The 13,266-nt window shown below is 37.8% G+C and overlaps 2 protein-coding genes across 2 annotated transcripts; both read left to right on the forward strand.

Moving 5' to 3' along the window:
- The first annotated feature begins 208 nt into the window (after positions 1 to 208).
- Positions 209 to 3,886, forward strand: LOC130215211 (zinc finger protein 239). Its single transcript, XM_056447126.1, has 2 exons — positions 209 to 442; positions 653 to 3,886. The coding sequence occupies exons 1-2, from the start codon at positions 385 to 387 to the stop codon at positions 1,657 to 1,659; spliced, it is 1,065 nt and encodes a 354-aa protein (XP_056303101.1). The 5' UTR covers positions 209 to 384; the 3' UTR covers positions 1,660 to 3,886.
- Positions 3,887 to 8,339: 4,453 nt separating this feature from the next.
- On the forward strand, positions 8,340 to 9,694 carry si:ch73-299h12.9 (gastrula zinc finger protein XlCGF8.2DB). The gene is made up of 2 exons (XM_056446011.1): positions 8,340 to 8,504; positions 8,677 to 9,694. Exons 1-2 carry the CDS (start codon positions 8,447 to 8,449, stop codon positions 9,681 to 9,683), a joined length of 1,065 nt encoding a protein of 354 aa, XP_056301986.1. The 5' UTR covers positions 8,340 to 8,446; the 3' UTR covers positions 9,684 to 9,694.
- The last annotated feature ends 3,572 nt before the right edge of the window (positions 9,695 to 13,266 follow it).

Raw genomic sequence — 13,266 nt, forward strand, 5'->3', positions numbered from 1 at the left:
AGGATAAGGAAGTTCTGAAGGCAAAAGGGGGTGCAATCCGGTACTATGATGTACCTAATAAAGTGGCCGGTGAATGTAAGTTGAATATTTTGAGTTTCTCAATGTAGTTATGACGACAGTCCTCTAGATGGCGCCATTTGTTTGTTTGTTTTTTAATCACGTGAGCTTGTTGAATCCTTCTTTGTTGATAAAAAATCTGAAGCCATGGGTGGATTATTTTACATCGGAAGATTTTTACGAGAAAGTGAATCGACCCGTGTTTGATTCCGAGCGAATGATTCTTAAGAGTCGGTTCATTTCTACGGGATTAAAACGATCAAGTGTGTCGGTTATTTTAGCTCTGCTATTGAAATCTGATCATAACCGACTTGAAATTGAGGAAATATGGAGACTGAGGAAGAACCCTGCATAATAAAAGTTGAAGATACAGAGGAACTAATAGGTTTGTGTTTACATTGATTAATTCTATGTAATGACTAATGAGGAATATTAAAATGACTTCCTGTGTGTAGGAACTGGATAACGCGTAACAGTTGACGCATAGTCAAACTGACGTAAAGCCAAAGTAGATTTGTGCTAGTAATATTTGATACTTTTTTAGTTATTTACTCGTTATTTTGTTAAAATATGGTGTTTTTACTGTTGATTTTAGACCTGGTGGAAGTGAATGAAGACAAGTGGCATCAGAAACCTCATTTCATGAATGTAAACACAGACATTACAAAGGCTGAACAGAGTTTCACAACAAATCAAGCTGGAGTTTGTCTTGAAGGAAATGTAACTGAGTACATAAGAATTAACGGCAGGTTCACCTGTCTTCAGTGTGGAAAGAATTACGAGCATAAGGGAAACCTAAACGTACACATGAGGATTCACACTGGAGAAAGACCATTCACATGTGATCATTGTGGAAAGAGCTTCAGTAACAAAGGAAACCTTGAAAAGCATTTCAGAATTCATACAGGAGAGAGACCATTCAAATGTCATCACTGTGGAAAGAGCTTTTACGACAAGGGAAAGTTTAATGAGCACATGAGGATTCACACTAGAGACTCGCTGTTCACCTGTACTGAGTGTGGAAAGAGTTTTATTCAGAAAGCAGGATTGAAGAGTCATCTGAATGTTCACTCTGAGGAAAGACCGTTCGTGTGTGCTCAGTGTGGAAAGGGTTTCAAAACTGAAAGCAACCTCAAAAGTCATCAGCTCTCTCATTCTGGAGTGAGGTCGTTCAACTGTGATCAGTGCGATAAAACATTTATTCGTGCGTCAAACTTGAGGGAACACCTTAAAGTTCATGTCGGACTGAAGCCTCATGTTTGCTCCTTATGTGGAAAGAGCTTCTTACGACTGGAAACTTTACAAGTTCACCAAAGGATTCATACTGGAGTGAGACCTTATATGTGTTCAGACTGCGGGAAGAACTTTACTATATTAGGCGACTTAAAGAAACACCAGAGGATTCACACTGGAGAGAAACCGCACAAGTGTTCACACTGTGGAAAGAGTTTCACTTTTTCAGGAAACCTGAAAAATCATGAGAGAGTTCACACTGGAGAAAAGCCGTATGCGTGCTCTACATGTGGGAAGAGCTTCAATCAACTTTCTAATCTACGAGTTCATATTAAACATAACAAGTGTTGCCTAATGTCGCCTAAATAAGAAATGTTTCCGAATCAGATCTGTCACTTACAAGACAATCATGCGATATTTAAAAACAATACATTCATTTTTCTTCGGCTAAGTCTCTATTTCAGAGGTTGCCACAGCGGAATGAACCACCAACTATTCCAGCATATGTTTTACACAGCTCTTCCAGATGCAACCCAGTTCTGGGGAACACCCACACAAAACAATACATTTGGAATCATTTCGAACATTTCATCTAATAAATTAATTGTGCATTTGAGCTTTTCTAAAATGATGGCAACATCTGTTAATCCAGTCGTTTGTTTACATGTTGATGTGTTGCTCCAGGGGCCTGTTTCAGTAAGGAGGTTCAACCAACTCTGAGTTTAAACTTGAACTCTGAGTTGATTTACCGAGAGATTAAAAACTCAGAGTTTTCAGTTTCGGAATAGCAGATCTGAATTGGATCAATCAACTTTGAGTAGAGCAACTCAGAGTTAAGCGGGCACACCGCGACAATAAAAAGGCATTTTCAATGGAGCGCAGATATTACGAGTGACTATGGCAACATCTGAAAAAAGAGATCAGCATTTCTTTCTCCAGCTGAACTTGATGTGCTCATGCAAAGTTATAGCAAATATGACCATGGATTTAAAAAGCAACACCACTGCATCAGGGAAACAGAGACAGTTAGCATGGGAAAACAGCTGCTCAAGTTAATGCGTAATTTTACATCTAAAGTATTTAAATATTTAAATATAATTAAATAAGTTATGCTATGTGTGATGTTTATAAGATTTTTACACACGTTCCCACTTTTATACACGTTTATCAATTTTAATAGATGTAAAAGTGCACTTGTCTGCCTTTATTATTGATCAAGTGATTGAGGTTAATATGACATTTAGAATGTAAGCAGAACTAAACAATAGTTTTAGAAAGAATAATAATCCCATTAATCTAGTTACAGCACATGTCGAAGGTCTGTGAATTTAAGCTAATTATTTATTAAAAAAGGACAAGCCATTCTCGTACGTGACATTGTTCTTTGTTTGACTGAAATGTAGGCAATAGCTATGTTTCCATCCAAATATTAGTTAAATTTATGTGCAAAACCGGAATAAATAAAAAATGTCCAAATAAAGCAGCGTTTCCATCCAATGAGTCAAAGAGAACAAAATCGTCACTTCCTGATTATCTGGCGCCAAATATCAACAGTAAAAACAGAATTTACTGCAGTAGAAGAAGCTGCGTCAGTCTTTTCTTTATTTAATAAATGTACTTGCTCCTCAGAAGACACATGCTGACACACAATGAACACGTGGGGGCGTTTGACACTCTTGACATGCTCCAGATGCTCTGGAGGTCATTAATATTATCTTAATGATAAGATAATGTACTAATGTACTTATCCAGAGCGAGCAGAAGGGCTGCCAAAATCACTCTGGACCCCTCACACCCAGCACACTGCCTCTTTGAACTTTTACCTTCTGGTCGACGCTACAGAGCACTGCGCACCAGAACAGCCCGACACAGAAACAGTTTCTTCCCTCAGGCAATCCATCTCATGAACACTTGATGATGATAATTGTGGAACCAACATCACTACTTGCTATACACTTTTATACACATATACACTTATTTAACAACACACTTTACATGCCAATTTGCACATAACAGCTGCACATATAACGTTGTATATAGTAATAAACATGTACATACACTTGTCAATCTGTATATTGCATTCACTACTTACTTCTATTTTTTAAATGTATTTATTATCTGTTTTTTGTCCTGTCTCTGTAATTCTGTTGCACTGTAGAAGCTCTGTCACCAAAACAAATTCCTCGTATGTGTGAACATACCTGGCAATAAAGCTCTTTCTGATTCTGATTCTGATAATAATATACATTAAAACTGAAACGGTTAAGGTGTTTTAGAATGACTAAATCAACATTTCAGATGTGTTGCAGTGTGCTCAGCCTGCTGATTTGTCCATTCACACATATTTTCATCATCATCTCTTATAACAAACCTTTTTTATTGCACATAATTTGTGGAATAAATTTGTCTAGTAAAAGAAATGAAGAAGATTTCTATTTACTAAACCTATATGAAGACACATTTAATTGGTTGAGTGGAGGGCCCTACGATTCTGCCATTATATATCTTTGAAAACAGGTGATAGGTTAAGGCAAAGGGGTCATAAAAGAGCATGAGAGAGGACTTGGGGATGCATTGAGAAGCATCTGTGTCAGAAAGGCATGAAATATATACAACACATGCTGAAATGGTCATGTATATTTAAAAAGACACACACTGTATGGGAGAGAAAAGTCCAGTTTAGATGTTTGAAACATAGATACTAGTCATGATTACCAAATGTGAACTGTATGTGGAAAAACGGTGATGATTATATTAGATCTGTACATTATAAGGGCCAACAAGAAGAGTGGTCTTTAAATAGGGGTCGTAAAGGAGTAGGAGCTGGGAGAGGCCTGTTGAACCAGTAAACAGCTGTGAAAACACAAAGGTGGGAGGAAGCAAGGATAAAGGGGATAGCAAATTTGAGGAACATGGGATTTGTCCTGGGGAGAGACTGAGATGGGTCTGCTCCAGGCTGTCTCTGCTTTTTTGGGAAATATTCCAATAAAGTATATTCTTCTGATATTCATAACCCCAGTCTGAGCTTGATTCAGTAAGAGGAAAGCCAGAAACCACATCAGTTTCCATCGCAGTTTGTGTACATCTTTTCACTTAACCTCCTTTCTGAAACGGACCCTAGGTGTTTTGGCAGAAAACTACTCTTGAAATACAAATATATATATATATATAATTGACATGGGATGCCAGCTTGAAGAAGTTTTATTAAAAAGGATGCCTTTACTAAATATCTGCCCTCTGAAATGTTATGTGTGATGTACTGACTTCAAATAAATGACAATTGGATCATGTATTCATGTATACATGTATAAATTAAATTATCATGGTATTAAAATGGGTTAAAGTTGTATTTTCCATTGGTATTTTTATTGTTGTCTTCACCGTTCAACGAATATCAAAAGACAACTTTTTGAATTTAACAAATGATGTATAATAATAATAATACTAATAGAATCATGCAAATTTTATATATATATATATATATATATATATATATATATATATATATATATATATATATATATATATATATATATATGCATACAGTTGAAAGCAGAAGTTTACACACACTGTATAAAAAGGCACATAACCATTTTTTAAAAAGTCAGATGTTAATGTGACTAAACTTTATCTCTTTTAGGTAAGTTAGGATTATCACATGTGTTTCTGTTCTGCTTAACAGCAGAATAATGTGAGAGATTTTGAGAAATTGTATAACTGTTCTTGAAAGTCAAGTTTACATACAATAAGATTATTACGCCTCTGAAAAAGCTCAGATGATGGTGTCAAGGTTTTGGAAGTTTCTGATTGGCTAATTGACAACATTTGAGTTAATTGGAGGCACAACTGTAAAATAGAACACACTGCTTCCTTGTGTGACAACATGGGAAAATCAATGAGCCAGAATCAACAGAAAGCCAGACAATTTGCTAAATTACACTGGGAAAAGACTAATATTTGGAGGCATGTCCTGTGGTCTGATGGAACTAAGATTGAACTGTTTGGCCATAATGACCAGTGTTACATTTGGAGGACAAATGGGAAAGCTTACAAGCCTAGGAACACCATCCCAACTGTGAAGTATGGGGGCGGCAGCATCATGTTGTGGGGCTGTTTTGCTGCAGGAGGGAACATTATGTTGAAAGAACATTATGTAGAAATACTGAAGCAACATCTCAAGACATCAGCCAGGAAATTAAAACTTGGCCACAAATGGGTCTTCCAAACAGACCATGACCCTAAGCATACTGCCAAATTAGTTCAAATGTGCTTTAAGGACAAGAGAGTGAATGTTTTGGAGTGGCCATCACAAAGCCCTGACCTCAATCCTATAGAAAATTTGTGGGCAGAGTTGAAAAAGCTTGTGGGAACAAGACGGTCTACAAATCTGACTCAGTTACACCAGTTCTGTCAGGAGGAATGGGCCAAAATTCCTTCAAACTATTGTGAGAAGCTTGTGGAAGGATTCCCAAAACATTTGACCAAAGTTATACAGTTTAAAAGCTAAAAGCTAAAAAAGTACCAAGGAAATGTGTGTCAACTTTTGACTCTAGAAATTAATTAAAAATTCTTCTAGAATTTAGCAAATGTAAATCATTTAGGAAATCCTAAAGGACCTAGAGTAGTAAACGTTTAGTTTGATTTACCATCAGACATTTTTTTTAAGGGTTATGTTCCCATTTTTAGAGTGAATGTATTTTTCTGGTTTCAACTGTATATATATATAATTTTATTTATGTGGTTATATTTATATAAACAAATATATGAAATTAAACAAACATCATGTGAAATAATGTGTGGAAATTCTTTTAAGTGTCTTTTAATTATTTTATGTGTGTGGATTGGTGGGGGAAACTGGAGCACCTGGAGGAAACCCACGCCAACACGGGGAAAACGCAGCACAGAAATGCCAACTGACCTAGCCAGGACTCAAACCAGCGACATTCTTCCTTCTTGCTGTGAGGCGTCTGTGCTAACCACTAAGCCACTGTGTTGCCCAATCTTTTTTCAAATGCATCAAAAAAATTATGTATACAGGGTGGGCCATTTATATGGATACACCTTAATACAATGTGAATGGTTGGTGATATTAACGTCCTGTTTGTGGCACATTAGTATATGTGAGGGGGCAGACTTTTCAAGACGGGTGGTGACCATGCATAGATATATACATTAGATGTCGCCTTACTTGTTGTCTATTAGAAGGAATGCGTCAATAGAGCTGCCATTTTAGTACAGGGTAGCGCTCCTTTGAAATGAATGCGGGACCAAGCTGCAGTGGAGGACTGAGGCCATCCAGAGCCAGAGAAATACACATATACACATATATCTATGATCAGGAGTTTTCCCAGAGGTCAGTTTGCAATTTTTTTTTAATTACGAAACTTATAATTTTACATCACATTTCTACATTGATGGATAAGTGATCACTCAGGCATTCACTGATTCCTGATCTTATCTGTGTCCTGAAACACACCCCCTTCTCCTGCTTTCACTTCTCATACTGACGGAGGGAGCGATTAGTTTGTAAATGAATCTCCGTTATGAATGACTCCTTTACTAGCCGACAATAATACAAGTAACGCCGGCACCGCAGCATCTCCTTGTCACATTTCTTTTGCTTTGTTTGCTGATTTTATTCAACAAATCTAGCATCAATAACGCTACCTGTTTAGCACAGAAGTTCATAACATAAAAAACGTAAAAAACAAGATCTTACCTATGAAATGTCCTGCTTTTGTGCTTTGTTTTCTTTGTTTGCTTGTTACTACACCTGTACACAGCGCTAAAGTCCAGCATTATCATGTAGTAACACTGTCTTGACTAGTGCGGTGACACTTGTCCTGGGAGCCCTGTACAAATATGGCGGCGCTATTGACGCATGCTCAGGGTCCATATGTGATATCTAGTGTATATATCTATGGTGATCATGGTGGCCATTTTGAAGTCGGCCATCTTGGATCCAATTTTTTTTTTCAATAGGAAGAGGGTCATTTGACACATCAAACTTATTGGGAATTTCACAAGAAAAACAATGGTGTGCTTGGTTTTAACGTAACTTTATTCTTTCATGAGTTATTTACAAGTTTCTGACCACTTATAAAATGGGTTCAATGTGCTGCCTATTGTGTTGGATTGTCAGTGCAACCCTCTTCTCCCACTCTTCACTCACTGATAGCAACACCGCAGGAGAAATGCCAGCATGGCCTTCCAGTATCCGTAGTTTCAGGTGCTGCACATCTTGTATCTTCACACCATAGACAATTGCCTTCAGATGACCCCAAAGATAAAAGTCTAAGGGGGTCAGATCGGGAGACCTTGGGGCCATTCAACTGGCAATCCACTTTTTTTAGGAAACTGTTCATCTAGGAATGCTCGGACCTGACACCCATAATGTGGTGGTGCACCATCTTGCTGGAAAAACCCAAGGAACGTGCCAGCTTCAGTGCATACAGAGGGAAACACATCATCATGGAGCCATTTCAAATATCCAGTGGCCTTGAGGTTTCCATTGATGAAGAACGGCCCCACTATCTTTGTTGTCTATGGTGTGAAGATACAAGATGTGCAGCACCTGAAACTGAGCATGCTGGAAGCCTGTGCTGGCCGACTTCAAAATGGCCACCATAGTCATCTCCCATCTTGAAAAGTTTGCCCCCTCACATATACTAATGTGCCACAAACAGGACGTTAATATCACCAACCATTCACATTTATTAAGGCGTATCCATATAAATGGCCCACCCTGTGTGTGTGTGTGTGTGTATATATATATATATATATATATATATATATATATATATATATATATATATATATATATATATATATATATATATATATATATATACATACATATACATACACACGCACACACTGATGAATCTCAAGGAAGTCTGAATGGTGATTGCATGTGTTTTGTAGTTAGTGTCAATGGTCTATTTCAGAGATAGGAGGCGGTAATGCACTGATTAGTCTACGATGTGCTGTAAAACCAGTAGTAGAAGAAGAGGCCATGATTTTTTTACGTGTAGTGAATGATTCTTAAGAGTCGGTTCATTTGTAAAGAATCAAAACGATCAAGCGCGTTACTGTTACAACGGTTACTGACTCTGCTATTGAAATCTGACCATAGCCGACTTGGTATTAAGGAAACATGGAGATTGAGGGAAAGCCCTGCAGAATAAAAGACGAAGATACAGAGCTACAAATAGGTTTGTGTTCACATTAATTCTCTGTAATGACTCGATTTAAAGGATATCTGAACGGCTGATTTGAACGCAAAGTATATTTGTGCTAACATTACGTTAAATTAATGTATATTTGTTTCATTTCCTCATGTTATTTAGTTGAAATATGGTGATTTACTGTTGATTTTATTCCCAGTGGAAGCAAATGAAGACAAACAGCATCGCATTCACAACATACGTCCACACTTGACGTATAAACAGAGTTTCACACTGAATCAAGCTCAACAAGCTGGAGTTTGTTTTGGGGGAAATGTGACTGAGCACATGAGAATAAACAGCAGGGTTAAAAAGTTCACGTGTCTTCAGTGTGGAAAGAGTTACGAGCATAATGGAAACTTTACAGTGCACATGAGGATTCACACTGGAGAAAGACCATTCACATGTACTGTTTGTGGAAAGAGCTTCGTTAGCAAAGGAAACCATGATAAGCATTTCAGAATTCATACTGGAGAGCGACCATTCACATGTGATCACTGTGGAAAGAGCTTTTACGACAAGGGAAAGTTTAATGAACACATGAAGATTCACACTAGGGGTGAAGTCTTCACCTGCACTCAGTGTGGAAAGAGCTTCTTTCAGAAAGCAGGATTGAAGAGTCATCTGAAATTTCACTCTGAGGAAAGACCGTTCGTGTGTTCTCAATGTGGAAAGGGTTTCAAAACTGAAAGCAACCTCAAAAATCATCAGCTCATTCACACTGGAGTGAGGTCGTTCAACTGTGATCAGTGCGATAAAACTTTCCTCCGTGCGTCAAACTTGAGGGAACACCTTAAAGTTCATGCCGGACTGAAGCCTCATGTTTGCTCCTTATGTGGAAAGAGTTTTTCACGACGGACGACTTTAGGAGTTCACACGAGGATTCACACTGGAGTGAGACCTTATACGTGTTCAGACTGCGGGAAGAACTTTACTATATTAGGCGACTTAAAGAAACACCAGAGGGTTCACACTAGAGAGAAACCGCACAAGAGTTCACACTGTGTGAAGAGTTTACCTTCTACAGGACACCTGAAAAATCATGAGAGAGTTCACACTGGAGAAAAGCCATATGCGTGCTCCTTATGTGGAAAGAGTTTCAGTCAGTTAGGTAGTCTACAGGTACATGTAAAATATAAAAGCTGTTGCCTAATTGTGCCTAAATAAGCAATGTTTCAGAATCACTTACTAGTAAATTATATGATGGTTAACAAGAGTAAATTGTGAATTATTTTATAAGAGGTTTAGTTCATGTAAGAAGAAATAATTGTGTAAATTGAGCTTTTCTGAAATGATGGCAACATCTGTAAATCAGTCTTTGTGTGTGTCTTGATGAATTACTCCAGGAATATGAAATATAAAACGAAAAACGTAGGATGTCAGCGTAAAGAATGTTTAGTTACAATTATGTATTTTAATAAATATCCTCCCTCTTAAATGTTATGTGTAATGTACTGACTACGCATACTGAAACTATGAGAAATAAAAAGGTAAATTAATTAATTTCATCTTTATTTCTCTGGCGCTTTTACAATGTAGATTGTGTCACAGCAGCTTAACATAGACTATTTTTGTGACTTAAATTGATATATAACAGCAAGAGTGATTAATGAATGCTTCATTTATTGTTTCATTGTCATATTGTGAATTTATTTACCTTGGCATTTATATATATGCTGTTTTACTTTAAGAACAGTTTTCCTATAATGCTTAGCACTACTGAAAGCGCGCCTGTAACCATTAGCAACTGACTCCGTGTGTGTGTGTGTGTGTGTGTGTTCAGAGTTCGGAGTCCAACTTCAGTAAACAGTTCATTTTCGTTTTAAACAAAGTTTCCAGTCGTCATTATTGCTGCTAAAAGGAAAAGACAGAGCCACTATAGTAGATTGAAACTGTGTCAGTCCAGTTTTCAGAGTTGGAGTTCAGTGTGGTTTCAAGAGTTCACACTTAGCTGATGATTGATTACGAAGCGTGTTTGGGATGCTGTCCCGGGAGAGAGCCCTGAGGTCATAAAATCCTCGAGGCTGGGGCTCCCCCCCATTTGCAGGGAGTTTGAGCTTAGGAAGATCTTGAGAACTCCCCTGCTGTAGTAGCTAATGAACACATTTGCTCTTAAGAGATAACTACTTACTAGTAGCATGTCTGTGGTGCCGATTTGGATTAGTTGATTAACTTAAGTTGCATGTTTTTGGATGGTGGGAGGAAACCAGGGAAACCCACGTGAGCATGGGGAGAACGTGTAAACTCGGAAACGTCGGCTGGCTTGGTAAGGACTAGAACCAGTGACCACCAGTAGGGGTGATTCTTCAAAACGAAGAAGGCTGTTATATGGAGCTTAGGGTATTTATAGTGGGTTAGGAACTGTCTGATTGGTGAATCATAAATTGGATAATGCAGGATCAGCCGCAAGCAATCATAAGCATGTGATCCTCTCCAAATTAGTTTATAAATAAACTTTTCTTAATTTTCACTGCACATCGATGCACAGCTCCACAAGTCCCAAACCAACCAAGCCAGTGGTCTTTGGACTAAGGGGAAACCAGAGGAAACCCACTGTCAGGCAGTCACCAGATTCACCCCAGTCATCTAAACCCACCCACAGCCGTTCACTCTCCACTCTGATTACTGATTGACTGCACTTGTTCGCAGACACAGTAAGAGCACTCACCTTCACACAGACATTGCGGTCCTGATACTCGCATCTAGCATCATCTCCCAATCTCTCCATGCTACTACTCCTGTGTTCTTTCTCCTGGATTCCAGCGATCTCCTGAATTCTGGTATTGACCTGTATGTACTGATGTTTACGTCTTCATAGATTTCCCCACTTGTGTGTGTCATGTACAGGGGTGTAGTGGACATTTTAAAAGTGGGGGGGACAGCTGTATGAAATCCAAAGATTTACATTCTTAATCACCTGTTTCTAAATGGTCAGTCTCTAAAAGTGCGGGGGACATATCCCCCCGTCCCCCCGGTTGCTACGCCCCTGGTCATGTGTATCTGCAACGGACTTCTCTTCATATTCCCTCAGACTTCAAGAATTCACAGCTAAGAATTTGTTTGTCAATTCTTGCTTGTGTATTTTACTCATACTTCTGTGCTGTTCCTTTGTGAGATGTGACACCCACGGGGAGAACATGCAATACAGAAATGCCAACTGGCCCAGCCGGGACTCGAACCAGCAACCTTGCTGTGAGGCAACAGTGCTAACCACTGAGCCACCATTTCTATATTTTCGCCTATTATTTCAATACATCATATAAGAAATCTCCAAGAAAGTACTCCCCTGCTGAAAAATCCAGCCGAAACCAGCATAGGCTGGTTGGCTGGTTTTAGCTGGTTGACCAGCCTGGTTTTAGAGGGGTTTTGGCCATTTCCAGGCTGGTTTCCACCATTTCCAGCCTGGTCTTAGCTGGTCAGGCTGGAAAATGACCAGCTAAATCCAGCTAAAACCAGCCTGATCGCCTGGTTTAAGCTGGACATAGCTGGTTTTAGCTGGTCATCACCGAGCCTGGCCAGCTAAGACCAGGCTGGAAATGGTGGAAACCAGCCTGAAAGTGGCCAAAACCCTTCTAAAACCAGCCTGGTCGACAAGCTAAAACCAGCCAACCAGCCTAGGCTGGTTTAAGCAGGATTTTTCAGCAGGGTCTTGATACAAGTACTAGTGTATTTGACTTTTTATTTAGGCTAAACTGTAAGTTAGCAAATTTTGGCAAATGATAAATGTAACATTATACTATATATAGAGTTATTTCTTCAACTCTAATGCAACTCTAATGTTCTTTTATATGCTGTTTTTCTTATTGTCGTCAAGTGTTGAACATAGATGACAATTTTTAAAGATAAAAATATAATAATAAAAACGAAAGAAAGAAAAAAGGGTGAGTTAATCATACAGATTCTCATATAAACTTTCTTTTGCTTTACTATGTTTCAATCTTAAGTTACAATTCAATATAATGTTTCATATCTATCTTAAATATCAAACGATTGGGTTTTCCTTTAGCCCATATCTGTTTGTGTATATGGTACTTCATCCATTAACAATGAACATCACATTTAGTTGTAAACCTTCTCTTTAAAAATTAAAAAAAAAATACATCTTTCTCAGATAAAAAAAAAAAAAATCTTAATTACTAAATATTTACTTGGTTTTTGGTTTTCCATGGGTTGTTTTCTATCTGTATCGGGTTCCGCCTGTGGTGGCGCTCGAGGACCAGAAACAATCACGAATATCTGAAAACAATAGAAGAAGAAGCGAGAAGAACAGCCGTTCATTATGCTGTAAATCAGCTGGTAAGTACAGTAACTTCATTACTTAATTAGTCAAAGTGTCTGCAAGACTTGGATTATTATATTACACTCAAAACATGTATAAACCTGCCGGAGTACTTACAGAATTATCATTAACCCGAATTATAGCTTCACTACCGAAATAAGATTACGTCTTTATATGGATTAAAACAATGGGACAATGATAAATATAATTAGTATAAGATTACGTCTTTATATGGATTAAAACAATAGGACAATGATGAATATAATTAGTATAAGATTACGTCTTTATATGGATTAAAAAAATGGGACAATGATGAATATAATTAGTATAAGATTACGTCTTTATATGGATTAAAACAATGGGACAATGATGAATATAATTAGTATGTCATAATTTAAAATGCAGTAAATGGTTAAACATTTCTTGACTTTCATGGACCTCTTATTATTATAAATGCTGCTGTGTTATTAC

This window comes from Danio aesculapii, chromosome 21 (assembly GCF_903798145.1).
Source record: "Danio aesculapii chromosome 21, fDanAes4.1, whole genome shotgun sequence".
Classification (NCBI taxonomy): domain Eukaryota; kingdom Metazoa; phylum Chordata; class Actinopteri; order Cypriniformes; family Danionidae; genus Danio; species Danio aesculapii.

Coding starts and splice junctions, on each gene's coding strand:
- LOC130215211 (XM_056447126.1), top strand. CDS start 385: ATGGAGACTGAGGAAGAACCCTGCATAATAAAAGTTGAAGATACAGAG. Junction 443..652: donor AGATACAGAGGAACTAATAG/GTTTGTGTTTAC, acceptor TGTTGATTTTAG/ACCTGGTGGAAGTGAATGAA.
- si:ch73-299h12.9 (XM_056446011.1), top strand. CDS start 8,447: ATGGAGATTGAGGGAAAGCCCTGCAGAATAAAAGACGAAGATACAGAG. Junction 8,505..8,676: donor AGATACAGAGCTACAAATAG/GTTTGTGTTCAC, acceptor TTTTATTCCCAG/TGGAAGCAAATGAAGACAAA.